The following is a 16,994-nucleotide window of genomic DNA, read 5'->3' as shown; positions in this document are numbered from 1 at the left end:
GAGGTACCGATTTTCAGAGCTGATCTTGTGTTGATAGGAATATTGAGATGTGCCAAGTCTGAATGGTATCAGATGTTAATTTCGCGTTTTATGAGCTTCATGGGTACTCAAAATCTTGATCCTTTGCTGGGAGGTACCAGAAGAAGTGGACCGATGTATCCCATCTTCACACCACACCTTGGGTTAATAATAATATTGTGATATCTGTAATTTGAAGAAAATCGGACTCTTACATCACATTTTATAAGAGTTGTAATTATTCAAAATTTTTAACCTTTGTGGTTGGTACTTGATGGAGTGGACCAATATGTCCATTTTCTCACCTGACCTAGCACTGATGCAGATATTAGGATATGCAAATTTGGATCAATTATAATAAGCATTATTTCCGTTGAAAGTGTTGACATTTTGTAAGGGAGGTACCAGAAGGAGTGGACGGATATTGCCCATCTCCGAACTCGATCTAAGTTTGACAATAACATTACGAAGTACCAAATTTTGGATCAAATCGGTTACTCCCTTCGAGAGTTATCGTGCGCATCAGCCAAACAGACAGACGGACGGACATCGCTAGGTCGACTCCAAATGTAGTGATACGGATTTGATCCAAGGAGTCCTAGGGTCTAAAGCCGTTATTTCGATGAGGCACATTTTGGCCGTATCAAATGATATATGACTGAGGGTATAAAAAGACGGCATTATGCCCAAGGGAAAATGAATGTTTTAAAGTTCTTATATTATTCTAGAAAAATTCTTTTTAACGATTTTTACTCACTTTTCTAGGCATTTTGCATAACTTCCTTGCGGAACGTAATACCCAAACTGAGGCCGTTGGCAATAAGCTTGCTGCTCTACTTAAAGATGAAAACCATTTTGTACGCGTAAAAGCAGCCACAGCATTAGGTTACTTCTTTGGAGATATATAAGCGAAAAAAATGTATTTTCCACCTATCATTACACTATCTGTCCGAAACGATTCGATGAATGACTAAAAAATTGTATGCCAAAAAAAAGAAGAAAAAACTAAATTACATTTATGTTAAATGGTTATTTGTGTGTGATTTCCAAACTCTATATCTAGTACTTGATGTGATTTATCCAAACATTTTTCCGCACTAGTCTGTAAGTAAATGAAAGCATCACTTATACTATTACTTCGGGACACATATTCAAAACAAAAACTCAATTGATATTGTGATTGTTGAAAATTAGGAAACAAATATTCACCACTTCCTGTGACCATTATGTGCCCTTTCCTTATTAACAGTTGTGTATCATGTTTTCTCTCCTCATCGAGTTTTTTTTTTAAATAGGAAAATATAAAGTATTTAAAATGTTATTGCAAAACTGAAAGTAATGAGAACTTTTTGAAAAAAGATTTTCTCACCAAATTTTGATTCATTGTTAAATTTAAAAATATATTTGTATATTTATAATTCTTATTTTTGTTAATTAAGAAAAACATTATTTAATCAATCATGTCAACCATATTTACTAGTTACACCCACTATAGTAATTTGATAAACAAAAACAAAACAAAAAAATGTCAATAAAAAAAAAACGCATATTATATTTATGTACCTTAATAAATAAAACAAATATATGATTTTTATTTTAATTTGGCTTACATATTACCAAATGGAAAATATTGTATACGACCACTGGACCAGCCTATGGTTAAAACTGTATCGTTATTTTTACGATGTTTACTTTGAAAGCACACATATGAAGGATATTCATTGCCATTGCCGGACAGGAAACAAGCAGGAGAAATGGATAGATTAAATTTCTGTACACATGTGGAGAAAATGGCAATACAGGGGGTATCTTTAAAAGTTATGGCCAAATAGAGACCATTTGGATCCCAAGCCACACACTGGGGCTGACCACCAAGTTCACGATCGTCCACCGTGATTTTGCTTAAATCAGCAACAGGCAACGCCTGTTTAGGTGATGAACCATCTGAAATGAAAATAAATTTGTAGCAATCAAATAATGATTTATCTAAAATATTAAATATGTTCAAGGTTTGTATTTAAGTTAAAAAAATAAAATTGGTCCTTTTTTTCGAAATTAAATGTAGGCAGCATTATACAAATTACAACGTAATTCTTGTCATAATTCACCTGTAGCTTGCCTCTCTGATATAACACGTTTAGTTGCTTTTGGCAGTATTCCTTCAGAAGTAAGGGAAGATTCTAATATTGAAAAATTTAACAATTTTAAAATCCTCCTGCTGCCGTCAATTTGGAAAAAGGACACGTAAAAAAGCTGTAAAAGCTGGCCGAACTTTGAATACCCTCCACCATTTGGAACGAATTTAAAAATTTTCAAAAAAAAATTCATAAAATCCGTTAAGAATTTTGTTAAAATCTTAAAAATACTGTACATAGCCGTTATATTGGGGGTCTATACGAAGACATGGACCTACATAGGCAACCTTTGTCATAAGCCACTACAATATTCAAATACGAAACTTGAAAAAAATCGTTGAATAACATTTGTAAAATCATCAAAATACCGAAAATAGAGAGGTACCATAATATAGGGGGGGCATACCAAAACGTGGACCTGCATTAACAATTTTCTGTCACAGCCTGTAATATTCATTACGAACTTCAAATACTTTAGTTTAAAACAATTCCGGTGAATAATATCGCATCAAGATACCGAATATCGGGAAGTGCCGTTATATGTGGGCTATACGAAAGCGTGGACCTACACCATCCATTTTCTGTCATAGGCTGTAGTATGCATTACGAACTTAAAATACCAAATTTGAAACAATTCTGGAGAGTAATGTCGCTCAAATTATCAAAATACCGAATATCGGGAGGTACCGTTATATGAGGCCTATACGAGGGTGTAGACCTGCACAGACAATTTTGTCATAGGCTGCAGTATTCATAACGAACTTCAAATACTAAATTTTAAACCGTTCCGGACGGACATCCCCAAATCGACATAGAATTTTAGACTGATCAAGAATATATATATTTTGTGGGGTCGAAAATGTATATTTCGAGGTGTTACAAACGGAACATACCCTCATACTATGGTGGAGGGTATAAAAATGCATCACATGATTTCATCTCCATTAAAATATTCATAATTTGTTTTTCATTTAACTATGGTTTCTTGAAAATTAGGTTCAATAATTATTGAATTCTGGGCAGTTGAATTTTGCACTGCGAAAATGACTATGATTGTAGAAATGTCTGATTTACGGAAGAATCTACGTTCTATAAGAAGTTGGCAAACATTACCAGATTGCATTAAAATAATACATTTTTTACTTACTTTGGAAAATCTGCTCTTCGAAAAATTGCAAACGATACAGTATGGATTCCTCCGATGTTACAAATAATAAAAATCCACCACATGGTGACCAACATGCCGATTGTACAGTGCCTTGAGTAATGGTCCAACGTTCTGGCTGCCATTTATTTTCACATGACCAGACGCGAAACACATTGGTGACTGTAGAGGAGAATAAACATGAGCTATTTGGAGACCATTTGAGTAGAGAACAAGGGGGGCCAACGCGTTTTAGAGCTGTATTTTGCATTTTATCCACGTTCCAGATAATAACATCTGTATCACTAATGGAAGCCGAAGCCAAGAGTGTGCCATCCGAATTCCATTGGACCGATGTTATGGGGCAATGATTTGGACTAAGAAAGGAAAGAATTTGTTGAATTTAATGTATACTGCCATATAAATATATTTAACTTACTGTTTTAAAAATATGGCCTGCGATGTGGAGCGTGTGATGTGCATGTTATTATCCATGGTCCACAGGCAAATGCCTTTTTGACAACCGACAGCCAACTCAGCGGCAGTGTAAGGACGCCATGCCATGCTTGTAATCCATTTTTGGGAAGAGCTCTATATTAGAATTAGCAAGGTTAGAAAGTACATACACTCATACAATGACTTGTTTGAAATCATGTTTAAATACAACACTCCACCTACCTTCAGAACTGGGACAATGGCCGGTTCATCTGTGTATATACGCACAATATCATCCATACCGGCTACTGCAATCTTAAAGCAATTCGGATGCCAAACAATGCACCGTATATATGAACGTATCCAGTCTCTAGATAATGAACAGAATGCTTCGCTCATTTTGCTTTGACATTAATGGGAAAATCGTCTTACCTAGTCTCTGAATGTTTGGCAATTGAAGCAATACCCTGCTCTTTCATGTGAGGGAATACTTTGGATTTAACACGTTTAAAGAACTCCAGAGTGCGGAAAGTGAACTCTGCAACGGATGATATCATGGTGTTACCACCGGACACCTGTGTGTCACGGGCTTCATTTAAAGCTTCCGCAAAGCCGCTCTCGAAAAATGTGCGTGTAATTCTTTTCAAAATTCCCTCATTGACCGGCACCAATACATTGCGCCATGAATCTGAACATTTCGCCGATGCAAGGGACGAGCCAGCAATTGAGGTGCTATTAAATGCATCACAATTTATATTAATTTCCGGATAATAGTCCAACTGAAAAGAAAGTATTTTTAGGAAGGCACCAATATAAAAGCGGTCCAATATCTTACCCGAAACGTGGAACTTTGTATTTCGCGCTGCGGTAACACACAAAGTCTTCCTCTTGGAGAAGACGAACCGGGTGAATGAATGGTGGACATATCTTGCAAGGAAACCATTTTTATAAAGCAATTGGGCTTCAGTTAGCCAAAGCAAACTATCACGAAACAAAAATGCCGGTTATAATCAAAAAATGAATTTGACAAACCTGTGCCAGGGTTGAACAGCAAAGTAAGTAATGCTAAGTTCATACGGCACTATTCGTGACACATAGTAGTTGTGTTCCAGTACTTTTTTTGTAGTAAAACTAGCAGAAGAGAGAACAGTTCGAAATGTCATTCTCAATTAGGTGTGCTCAAAAAATAAGGGAACGGAAAATTAGCAGAAATGCGATAAAATGTCAAAATTCCAAGAGTAAACAGTCCAAATCGGACTGGTGAAACCTTACTGAAACGGACGCCAAAATTTAAAAAAATAATATTGAAGACGATACGTTAAAACCATGGTAGAAGAATATAGGTAGACGCGTCGATACAGCTGCTGGGACAATGAACTGTCAAACCAATTTTGGAATTAAAAATGTTAAATGAAAAATTATTAAAATTTGTAAAAATTGTTGAAAAACGCGAATTATAATAGCCTCCGAATGACGTAGTATAAGAAAACATATAAAAATCTACTTATTTTTGAAAAAACATTTAAATTTTTTTGACATATCAATGCTCCCAAGCGTTGATGCATCTACCTGTATTCTTCTGCCATGGTTAAAACTAATAATCTATAATAATAATTAATAATCTGATTCATCATTCAGCCAGTCCTCTTCACTACTGGAATCATCCAAAAGTGCTCCATATTTTCTCTTTTTGTTTTTTTGCCCTACAAATATTAGTTTTTCCTTTAGTTTTTAAGTTGACCATTTCTTTATTTTTGTTATGACGCGGGAACATTGAAATGTATCGATACATTTTTCAATCTTGTTAGCCCTGCCAATTAAATGTCAAGTTCACAATTGGCACATTTCTGCTCGGCCAAATTCATGTAGCAAAAACAAGCAGAAATGTGCACCACTCAGCGCCATTTTTTTCTGGAGAGAGCTGCAAGTTTTGCTAGTTTTTGCAGTACGGGAACGCGTTGTAGCAGAATTAGTACTAATTAGTACTAATTTGTAGGTTCTGGAACACAACTAGTAACATTTCTTTCTTTTGTTGATTTTAATAGGAATTTGTACGAAAGTACATGAAATTAGCACTAATAATAATAGAATTTTTAATAATTTTTCCTCCAAAGATTCATTTTACCTTTTATTTTAAAATTTTCGTTCAAATTCCTATTCAACTAATGTGTCCAATACCAATCTTTTTGTTAAGGTGCGTTGAGTTGGTTGTTATTGTTGTTGAGTTGTGCTTCTAAAGCGCGCGCACTTCTGTCCTGTTGTGTTGTTGCAAAACAGAGCGAATGCGCGTGGGAAACCAAAATGAAAGTCGTCCCCAACGAAACGAATATGAAAGCCAAAACGGTACACTTGATAAAAAATAAACAAAAAGCAAAATCCCGGAGTACTCTGTTGTTTACGAATTAGACATGAGAAAAATCCACACATTCACTAAAGGAGCTCGGAACTAGCTACAACTTAAATTTTGCCCATGGCAATTTCATGTTACGTATTGTCGAGCCAAACATGAAGTGTTTTGTACAGTACACCCTTACGAAGCGCTGATCTGTTTTTTTCCGTAGTACATTAAGTTAGGTGTTTTCGATAACCCAATATTAACTTTGTAAGAAACACAGAAACATGGAGACAAACCTGATGTATTTTGTACAGTATATTATTACAACACGCTGATTAACGATCTGTTCCGCAACTGCAAGAATGTGAAAGATTTTACTACGACTCTTTATGGTATCGAAAAAATGACAAAAATAGTAAATTTTTGCATGTTCTAGAAAAGAGCATAAGTGAACTAAAATTCCAAATTCCAATCCAGTAACACAAGCTGATTGAAAAATAGCTGTTTTGTGGAGTATGAATAAAATATTTACATATTTCAGATAATAATTTAATTGCTTTTCAGATAATAAACCAAATCTTCTTACTAAATCAGCTGAATTATGTTATCAAAAAACTATCACATATATTTCAAGTATTTCCGCTACGACCGGCTGATTTCATCCGCAATGTCAAAATGTGAAATAAACAAAAGCAGTCACGGCAGTTATTTATGTTTATCTTCAGAGTGACAGATTCCTTAAGAAATAAGGATTCAAGTGCGGATCTGTCATTCCTTTATGATGTGTTACAAAATATGCAATGCTAAGACTTTAAGCAGCTTGTATGCACACCTTGAAGTGTCCCATACACGATCAAAATGCCTGAAATGCAATTGTGCAATTATTGAAAATTCGTATGTTTTCGAGTTGTTGGAAGTTTACCGGTCGTTGGCAGCACTTTGGAACGTTAAATGTGAAAATAATTAAAGCGAATTAAGATGACGTATTGACGCCGAAATACCGAAAATTAATAAGAGTCTCAACCAGGCTTAATAATTCCTCGTTCCATTCCACTCAATTTTGAAAAAAGAAATTAAAATCGTTTGCCTATGATACACTTTTCGTTCACCTAAAAATTTTCATGAGTGAAGTCATTTCTTTTTTACCACTCTTTCATCCAAATTATTTTATTGCTTTTCTTTTTTAAGCACACGGCCAAAAAAATGCTTCGTCCGTTATCATCAGCTAAAGAGCGGGAAAATGAATGAAATACCTGGATTTTCTATCAAATATATGATCTAACAGATCCAATTATTGATTTTGAAAATAATCCGTTTTTATTTTTCAATACAATAAATACATGGTAGAAGCGTCATTGAAATCTCAAAATTTTGTAAATTTTTCTTAAAAAATAAATAGATTTATGTAAGTTTTCCTACATGACGTCACTCGGAGATTGTTTTGATATGCCTTTTTTAAGAATTTTTACAAATTTGAATAATTTTTCATTCAAAAATTTCAATTCCAAAATTGGTTTGACAGTTTATAGTTTATTGTCCCAGCAGCTGTGTCGATGCGACCATGGTACAATAAGGAGGTAGAACAGCTTCGTAAAACTACGGAAATACAGCCCTGAGTCTATGCCCGCTTCCCGTCAGAATTATTCAAAATTATAGGCAACAAGTTGTTTACATTTATTTGATATTTTTTGTTCATTTCTAAAATGAGTCAAATAGCGCGAAAGATGAATGAAATGCCTGTATGTTCTCTTAAAAAAATGATCCTAAGTGTTTAATCCTTAAATTTCACGGCAAATCTGGTTAATATTATCCAAATCCAAATCGTTGATTTTGAAAATATTTTGTTTTTATTTTTCAAAACAACAAATATATTCACAAAACGGGCAGAAGTCGGGTACGCTTAGAAAAAAAAAGTAATCAGCTGGTAGCTCTTTCAGTGTCTGAACCTTGTATACTAAATCCGTTCGATCGTATTTATCTAATACGTCATACGCCACTACCTTGATAACGAAGTTGATAGCAAATCATTATATCGGCGGTGCCATTTTCATACCTTTAACGGCGCCATTGGATTTTTAGTTTGGCTTAGTTCTCTGGACCACAATCCATTTCTGCACACAAATCATACGAATCATAGTTAAAAATAAATAAATATTATAAATAATTAGAGGGGTTTGGTCCTATAAATTTTGACGATTGGCCCCACTAAGTGATTTTCTATAGAATAGATTGTTATATAAAATCGACGACGACTTTAACACCCAAGTCAATGAAGAGGAAGTCTTATTTCTTTGCAATGATGATGGTGGTATGGTAGTAAGTGTGTGCCATGGTGGTGATGATGGTGAGCAAGTTAGTGTCCAAAAATCACTAAGAAACAGCAGAGTCAGTACGAGCAGCTAAAGAAATACATGCCACCTATTGTTGGGTAAGTGAATGGTCGTTGTCGTCTGTCTGGCTGGCTGGCTGGCTGTAGGTCTGCTGGTTCGGTTCGTCTTTCTGTTGTTGTGTTGTATGTGCTTTTGTAGCAATATTATTTGAAATATTAGTGGTAGTAGTAGTGGTGGTGTTGATGTTGGTGCTACTTGCCAGTAATTATTTAATTAAAACAAAGAATTAACATAGAGTTTTATATTTTGTTCGCGAAGAAACTTACGGAAGTTAGCACAATTCTCGCTAGGGCAGTCGAGTCGGGCGATGTGAATGATAACAACGACATTCTACTTCTTGGTAACCAAGAAAACAGTTTGCAAAATTTGTTTATTTTGTGCTCAACGCTCGTTTCGTTTTACCTTTAGGGTATGTAGGTATGTATTTTGTATTTTATAAACAAACATTAATAAACAACAACTTGCTAGATGAAGAATATTGATAATAACAAATCAATACAATAGAAATTTAGGGGGTAAAGCCAGTCGCCTCTATCCCACAATAACAACAAAGTTGAAAACAATTGAAATCCATAACACATTATGGGATTATTGACCTGAATTCATAACAAAAATGTATATTGATAAGCAAACACGAGACTTCGTTGAACGGACGTCACGAGTAGGCAGCAGTATCGTTTTAAAATTGGGTCAGTATTTTTTTTAATCAAATGTTCTGTGCACTACATACATACGTTACGTTCATACATACAGGGAATTCCCAACCTTGCCCTTCACATACTTGTCCATCGTCGCAACAACCGTACAAGAGGAGATAAGAACCGAACATTTCAATTATTACGCTGACATTGCAACAATATGTGAACAGATGACAAATTGAAATGAAGTAATAATATGGAAATACTGATAAGGAATATGTGGCCTAAGCATACAAATTCCAAATATATAGCCATATTTAATTGAGATCAAATTTGCACAATATGGAAGTGTATTTGAGGAAAATAAAAATACAGGGTGAGATAAAAAACTGCAACAAAGTCAAATACCATAATTTTTACATATTTTTTACTGAATGAAAAAACAAGCAAACAATTTCGGAAATAGTATCAAATTTTAGAATAAGTTTAGATTTGTTCGAATTGGTCACCTTTGGCATGAATTATGGCATTCAAACGGCCCATGAAACCGTCACACGCTGCCCGAATGTTGCTCTGCGGTATTTTGGCCCGTTCCCTGCGGAGCGCTTGCTTGAGGTGATCGACACTTTGATAATTTTTAGTGCCAACCTTGCTTTCCGAAATACTCCAGACACAATAGACCAATATGTGAACAGATGACAAATTGAAATGAAGTAATAATATGGAAATGGTGATAAGAAATATGTGGATTAAGCATACAAATGCCAAATATATAGCCATAATTATTGAGATCAAATTTGCACAATATGGAAGTGTATTTGAGGATAATAAAAATATTTTGCACGAAATACATCGATCACTGATTTTGGTATATAATAACCAATATGGGAACTTATAAGAAAACTTACAAATAAGAATATTTACTTTTGAAATTAAGAGTAAAAACGAAGTCGACCTCGAATGATGGAATGGGATAAAAGCTTCAACCTGAGGTATACAGGGTGAGATGAAAGAACTGCAACCAATTTCAGGCTGCTGTCATTTTTAAGCCACACATTCGATAGCTGTTAAAATTATTCCAGTGACAGCTCATTATATTCTTTACAAGCGTACAAAATCATTTTGGTAAGAATTTTCCAGAAAAAAATTATTCGTGATAGAATTCAAGCGTGATAGTGTGATTTCTTTATATTTGGCTAGAAAACCACAAGTGGCTATTGTTAGAGCACTTCAGTGTTTAAATGTGAATAAATCTTCTGTGTTTCGTATCATCGCTCGTTACCGTAATACTGGTAGCGTAGCCTGACGTCAAGGAAGTGGACGGAAGAAAACAGCAACATCAGCAGAAATGGTTCAAAAAGTAAAGAATCGACTTGATCGAAACCCGTTTTGCAGTGGCCGAAAAATGGATCGTGAGCTGAAAATATCGCAATATTCCATTCGGCAAATATTGAAAAATGAGCTCAGGGTAAAGTTACTGAAATTCCAATAGCAACAGAAAGAAAATAGACTTAAAAGAGCTAAAGAGTTGCTTCGCTTGGCCGATGAGAAAACATTCGTTGTCCAGCAGTTTGTAAACAAACGAAATTATCGTGTTTACTTACAAAAGAGGTCAGCTGCAAATGTGCCCTTTCGGTTGGCCACCAGAACTCAAGCGCCGGCCATGGTGATGGTTTGGGACGCCATAACAGCCGATGATCGCTCTCCGCTCGTATTAATCGATCGTGGCATCAATAAATGCCGAATATTATCGCGAAAATATTCTGGTAGGTGTATTAAAGCCTTAGGCACGCAAACATTTTGACCGCAGACCTTGGACATTCCAACAGGACTCAGCACGCGCCACCCAATAATGGTTACAAAATGAGGTTCCTCGCTTCATTTCCAGCGCACAATGGTCACCAAAATCTCCGGATACCAATCCGTTGGACTATTGTGTCTGGAGTATTTTGAAAAGCAAGGTTGGCACAAAAAAATACCAAAGTGTCGATCACTTCGCATTCGGGCACAGAGCAACATTCGGGCAGCGTGTGACGGTTTCATTGGCCGTTTGAAGGTCATAATTCGTGCCAAAGGTGACCAATTCGAAGAAATCTATACTTATTCTAAAATTTGATGCCATTTTCGAAAGTTTTGCTTTCATTCAATAAAATTAAAAAAAAAAATGTAAAAATTATAGCGTTTGACTTTGTTACAGTTTTTTTATCTCACCCTGTATACGCATCTTGAGATGATCCAACATCTTAATTTCAAGTATGTCTTTAATATCTCATTCTATTGGCATTTAGATTTTCCTTTCGTTTTGGGGGGAAATTGCAAAATTTATTCAATTCTATTTTGAATTTTAAAAATTTATTTATATATATTTTTTTATTATCCACCATTCCATTTTTTTAGATACCAAAATTTGCTAAGAAAAATCCTTCTCGAGATTGAAATCACATGATTTGAGCCCAAGCAGAATACATCACAAAATTTAAATTTTTGTTTGAACTGTGAAGAAAAAAGGAAATCACGCACAAAAATGGCTGGTGGGGCTGCCTCTGTCTTGCGGCACAATACCCAAGAAGGACGATCCAATACAACGGCCGATAATTCACCTTCGTCGAAATACTCACGGGCAGCAGCACCCAATTTTATGTTAACCTCTCACTCGGAAGCATTATTGCAAGGACTAAACGCCTTAAGATGTTCAGATAAGTTATTTGATGTTACCCTTATTGTGGAGGGAAGAACATTTAAGGTGAGTAGTTTCAGAAGATTTTTATTATTTAAAAAATGAAATAATTTATATGTTTTCCTTCCTTACCTCAGGCCCATCGTGTTGTTTTGGCAGCCTGCAGTGACTACTTTTGCGCCATGTTTACCGATGCCATGCGTGAAGCTCGCCAATCCGAAATCAAACTGAATGGAGTCAATGCTCGTGGTATTGAGCTACTCATTGAATATGCCTATACATCAAAATTGGAATTGGATCGCAATAATGTCCAAGATGTTCTCTCCGTATCGACTCATGTCCAAATGAAGGCGGTAATTGAGGCTTGCTCCAATTATTTAGAATCCCAAATTGATTTGGAAAATTGTGTAGCCATAGCGGCTCTAGCTGATCTGTATGCCTTGGATGCATTGAAACGTAAAACATATCGTTTTATTTGCTCTCGCCTAGATGAATTTGCCCAAACATCTGATTTAATTAATCTAACATGGGATCAGTTGGATTATATACTATCGTGTAACTATCCAGTGGATTGTCGCGAGGAAAGGGTATTGCAAATTGCATTACAATACTGTTTGGAGACACGATTGAAACTGGATTTAGCTAGATTATTATTTGCCCAAGTGCGTTTCAATCAAATCAAAGCCGACGATGTGAACAGTTTACTTTCCAACACGGAAGCGGCCGAGGAAGATTCTCAACAATATGTCGATGCTGTAAGGCAGGAAATGCAAAAGCAACAACAGCAAAGAAAACATAGCACAAAAGATTGTGATGAGGTTATATCCTCGAATGTTCTGATCAATTCTCGTGGCATGGAATTGGCCTTGGTAAAGATTGGAGGTTTCGAAACAAATGGCTTGACAAATCAGATAAGTTGTTTCCTGCCATCTGTGGGTAAATGGGAAAGTTTAACTGTGATTCCACACATAGAACAATGTAAGTGAGGACAAAAAGATATTTTCTTTGAATTTTGTAATTTCCATACTTTTGTCTATTTTAGGTAACTATGGCACTGCTGTGTTGGGCAATGATTTGTATATTGTGGGTGGATCATATGATGTCTGTCTTAAAGAATATATACATCCCTTTGGCTTTCGTTATTGTCCCACCAAGGATAAATGGAAAACAATTGCACCCATCCAGGCTGATCGTTGTCGTTTCTCTTTAAATGCCATGGGTAATAATTTTCTCTATGCTGTGGGTGGTGTCTGTGAACTGAATGACAACGATGGCGATCATTATGCCAATGATATGGCCCAGTCGAATTGTGAACGTTATAATGCCAGTGCCGATCGTTGGGAATATTTGCCACCGCTGGCCGAAAATCGTAGTCAACATGCTGGAGTGGTCCTGGGCGATAAATTGTATATTTCAGGTAAGTTCGAAAGATGTATTGTGATGAATATAGTTGCTGAAGAGTCAAGAGATTTGGGCACACTTTTTTAAAGCGGTTCTATTCGGGTTTTGTGTACGGGCCCTAAAATATTAGTCTTCTAGCTAATTGAAGAATTATCCTAGGATCTGTGTTAGTTCCCCCACCAACCTGTGTCTCGCGTCAATGAGTGCTAGACAGTGGCAGAGCAAATGTTCGATCGTCTCAATTTCTTCTTCGTCTTGACAGATTCCACAGTAGTTCATATCATTGTCCTGTCCCATTTTAAGGTCATTGCCCTTACCTTGCAGTGATCTTTGATGATATCCACCACAAGTTTTAAATAAGGTTTTGACAAGGAAACAAGCAACTTCGTTCTCTGAGAGTATGGGCCAGATTCGTTTGGAGATGCTACATCCCCTTTCGTCCAGCCATTTTTGTTGAATTATCTCTGAGTAGTGTCTATGAATTACTTGTAAGAAGTGGCACAGGGGGGTTTGACCGAGTTCTCTACTTCAATAGTAGCTGAGTCGGATCATAGCCTAGCCAATTCGTCTGCAGTCTCGTTGCCTTTAACATTTTTATGACCAGGAACCCAACAGAGCTTGATGGACAACCCAGTGGTTTCCAATAATCTCCTGCAGTCCAAAACAACCCTGGTAGAGGAGTTTAAGGCTTTCGGTGCCGCTTGACTATCGACGTATTTAATCACCGGACCGCTAACCTCGTTGTTCCTCGAGACCTCAAAGATTTCCGCCTGAAATACGCTTCAGCCGTTTCTAAGCTTGTAGGATTCGCGAAATTTAAGAGGGTCACAGAAGACGCCAGCTCCCGTTCCATATTTCATCTTTGAGCCGTTGGTATAAACAGCTATGCCGCGGAAAGGTGGATTACTATGGGCCCAGGCGTCGCTGTCAGGTTTGTGGATGTCAGTTGGATCAAAGCTCAACCGGAATGAAATATAATCATTTGTGTTGGCTTCCACTCCCAAATTTCTTACACGACCTAAGATCGCAGAATGTCCAAAGGATTGGCTGCGCCATAATCTTGTTCTCTGTGTCGAAGAGCACACCTAATTGCCTGTTCCGTGTATACTTAGTGGGTTTAGGCACTGTAGGGTGTCCAGTGCAGCTTGAGGTGTGCTCTTGAAGTCACCCGTTATTAGTAGGGGTGCGGCTCTTAGAAATTTGTCAATGTGACTTAAGTATGATGACTTCTTCAAGGAATGCCGCGAGACTAGAGCTCCATAGGATAGGATGGGGCAAACAATTGACACATACACCCATTTAATGATGTGTGGTTTAAGGCCCATGCTTTTACCTATGGAGTTCATGCAAGAATATTCATGAAATGTTTAATAGACTTGTAAAATATCTGTTTATTTACAGGAGGCATAGATCGCCATTTGGTCTTAGCATCTCTATGGTGTTTCGATACCACGACTGAAAAATGGATTAAACTGTGCCAAATGCCCACACCCAGGGCCGATCACATACTCATAGCTTTGGATGGAAGAATATATGCCTGCGGTGGATGGTATGAAGATAGTGTAACGGAGACTCGTGTCTTGGCCGAAACCATAGATGTCTATGACATTGCCACAGATACATGGTCCACAGAGTCAACAAATCCAATGCCAAAATATTACACCGGTGTTGCAGCCGTAAAGAAACGCATTTATTTCATAGGAGGTCTACTGTCGTCGGCCACAATTAATCGGGCCACATCTGCTGTGCAATGTTATGACTTGGAAACAAAACAGTGGTCATACAACGTCGAATGGGAATATCCCAAAGAAGTGTGGGAATGTACGTGTGCGGCATTTTATGTGCCACAGGAACGTGATGAATTCTATTGGGGTGAAAGTGCGTAAAAAATCTAAACAAACATATAAATTTATGTATTAACACAATATGCAATATTTAAAAATAATGTAGTTTAACTTTTTTATACTTTTTCAAATAATCCAACAATAACAATCATAAATTGTAGTTTGGAAAATTATTCAGAAACAAAAATCTCCTTAAAAATTTACGCAAATAATTAATCTTATGTAAATATGTTTAATGAATTTCATGCTATCAACATTTGAATTTCTTAAAGAAAACCTTTTATAAAATTAAAACTAAGAAATTAATAGTATTCTTAATGAATCTCTTGCTTTTGTTTTCTTAAGACCTTCTCTGTCTAGACCACAAGAATTAAATTCAATGTTAAACTAAAACTGCTGCTTTTATATACAACACTTAATGTATTCTATTTTTTAAGACCCCATTTGTTTTATAGAAATATTTTATTTTATACAACTTTTTTTACTAACACACTGCTGAAATAATTGTTTAAGTTTTTTTGTTATAGAATTATTTATAAAAAACAATGTGTTTCATAAAAGTACTACCATCAAATGGCAACACATGTTTTCTATTGTAAAAGTTTATTTTATTTTAATTTTTTTCTTCATTGTTATCAGTCTATAGAAACATAGGAAAATAAATATTTAGTTTTTTTTTTATATTTTTATATATTTGTGGCAGGGCCATTATCACCATCATAAAGCATAAATAAAAGAAAAATACGAAAAACAAGAATTAAAATTGGCTAATTGAAATTTGTAGTTTTTGGTCAACTATTTCCAAATTGCAAGTTTGAATTGAATATTTGTATTATTTGTGTGGCGTGTTTTGGAAAAATCATCACATCGTAACATCTAAACAGTAATTTGTTTGTATTCAAATGAAACGTTTTTTATTCAAAACCTTTACATGAAATTTAAATATTGAAAAATAATAAAAATGAAAAAATGAATTTAACTGCAATGTGTTTGATTTACCATTAAAAAGGATTTCTAGTCTTCAAAAACAATTGAATGAAATTAAGTACCGTTGTGTTTTTTTAAAAATCCAATTTATTATTAATTGAATAATGAAAACTTATTTAGATGAAATGTTTTTTTAACAATGAAATTCAATTTATTCAACGTGAATAATATGCATTTAAAGAACATTTTCATTTGCGCCTGAAAGTATGCTCAATAATTGGTTAACTACACAATGAACGTTAAAACGGGTAACACTGACATTGACGTGTTTTTAGCGCCATCTATTGAAACACATGTTTTAAATCAATAAAAAAAATTGAAAAAGAAAAATTTCACTTAAAATTCGTATGTCAATAAGAGAAATGTTCATAAAAAATAAATTTGGTCTGAGTTATTGGGTGAATAGGTGAATTACGAATTATTCGAAAGGAAATGAAATACCGTTTTAAGCCTGTGTTTTAAAAGTTGTAAAAAATCCTGGCATATTGGTTAAGTTTTAAAGCTTTGATGCATTCTGAGACCTATAGTAGAATTTTAAAACAAGTAATTTTGTAGAAATATTTCGATTGCGTATGATGCCTTTTAAAGGGAATTTTTAACCATATTTTGAAAAATTGACAATTGACGCTTCCACCACTATTAAATGAAACACAAGTACACGTTTTTTTGTTTTATTTTTTTGTATATAATATTTATTTCAATATATATTTATATTTTATTTTTGTGGCGTACATAGCCATCATCATACATATAATTTAGTTTGTCATTTCTATTTCTTTTTCTACGTAACAGGAGGCAAGATTTCAGTTTTTAATAATTTTTTTAGATTATTTTTCTTTTTTATGGTCTTTTGGTATTGGGAAATATATTATAATTTATTGTATATGCCATTAAAAATTTTATGTTTTTAATAGATTTTTTTTTTCAATATTTAAAGTAATCCATTTTTATTTGGAATTTAGAAAAGGTATTATGTTGGGTTTAAGGTAA

The 16,994-nt window shown here is 35.1% G+C and overlaps 3 protein-coding genes across 5 annotated transcripts in view; 2 read left to right on the top strand and 1 right to left on the bottom strand.

Moving 5' to 3' along the window:
• LOC101898759 (maestro heat-like repeat-containing protein family member 1) overlaps window positions 1–1,304 on the top strand; it is a 30,118-nt gene extending 28,814 nt beyond the window's left edge. For all 3 annotated transcript variants that reach the window (XM_059121793.1, XM_005176979.4, XM_059121792.1), the window contains one exon: window positions 784–1,304. In XM_059121793.1, the coding sequence (XP_058977776.1) occupies window positions 784–926 (143 nt within the window). In that variant the 3' untranslated portion in view covers window positions 927–1,304. The remainder of the gene's footprint in view (window positions 1–783) is intronic.
• A 247-nt stretch (window positions 1,305–1,551) lies between these two features.
• Window positions 1,552–4,746, bottom strand: LOC101900530 (aladin). Its single transcript, XM_005176991.4, has 6 exons — window positions 4,568–4,746; window positions 4,165–4,511; window positions 3,976–4,102; window positions 3,737–3,888; window positions 3,301–3,674; window positions 1,552–1,962 (listed from the first exon to the last, which is right to left on the bottom strand). The coding sequence occupies exons 1-6, from the start codon at window positions 4,673–4,675 to the stop codon at window positions 1,625–1,627; spliced, it is 1,446 nt and encodes a 481-aa protein (XP_005177048.1). The 5' UTR covers window positions 4,676–4,746; the 3' UTR covers window positions 1,552–1,624.
• Window positions 4,747–8,143: 3,397 nt separating this feature from the next.
• Window positions 8,144–15,696, top strand: LOC101899277 (kelch-like protein 26). The gene is made up of 5 exons (XM_005176983.4): window positions 8,144–8,495; window positions 11,493–11,838; window positions 11,910–12,750; window positions 12,815–13,189; window positions 14,575–15,696. Exons 2-5 carry the CDS (start codon window positions 11,620–11,622, stop codon window positions 15,057–15,059), a joined length of 1,920 nt encoding a protein of 639 aa, XP_005177040.1. The 5' UTR covers window positions 8,144–8,495; window positions 11,493–11,619; the 3' UTR covers window positions 15,060–15,696.
• Window positions 15,697–16,994: the final 1,298 nt, after the last annotated feature.

The sequence above is a fragment of the Musca domestica genome, unplaced genomic scaffold (genome assembly GCF_030504385.1).
Source record: "Musca domestica strain aabys unplaced genomic scaffold, Musca_domestica.polishedcontigs.V.1.1 2, whole genome shotgun sequence".
Taxonomy (NCBI): domain Eukaryota; kingdom Metazoa; phylum Arthropoda; class Insecta; order Diptera; family Muscidae; genus Musca; species Musca domestica.
The sequence above is the reverse complement of the archived record's forward strand: the minus strand, read 5'-3'. Positions and strand labels throughout refer to the sequence as shown.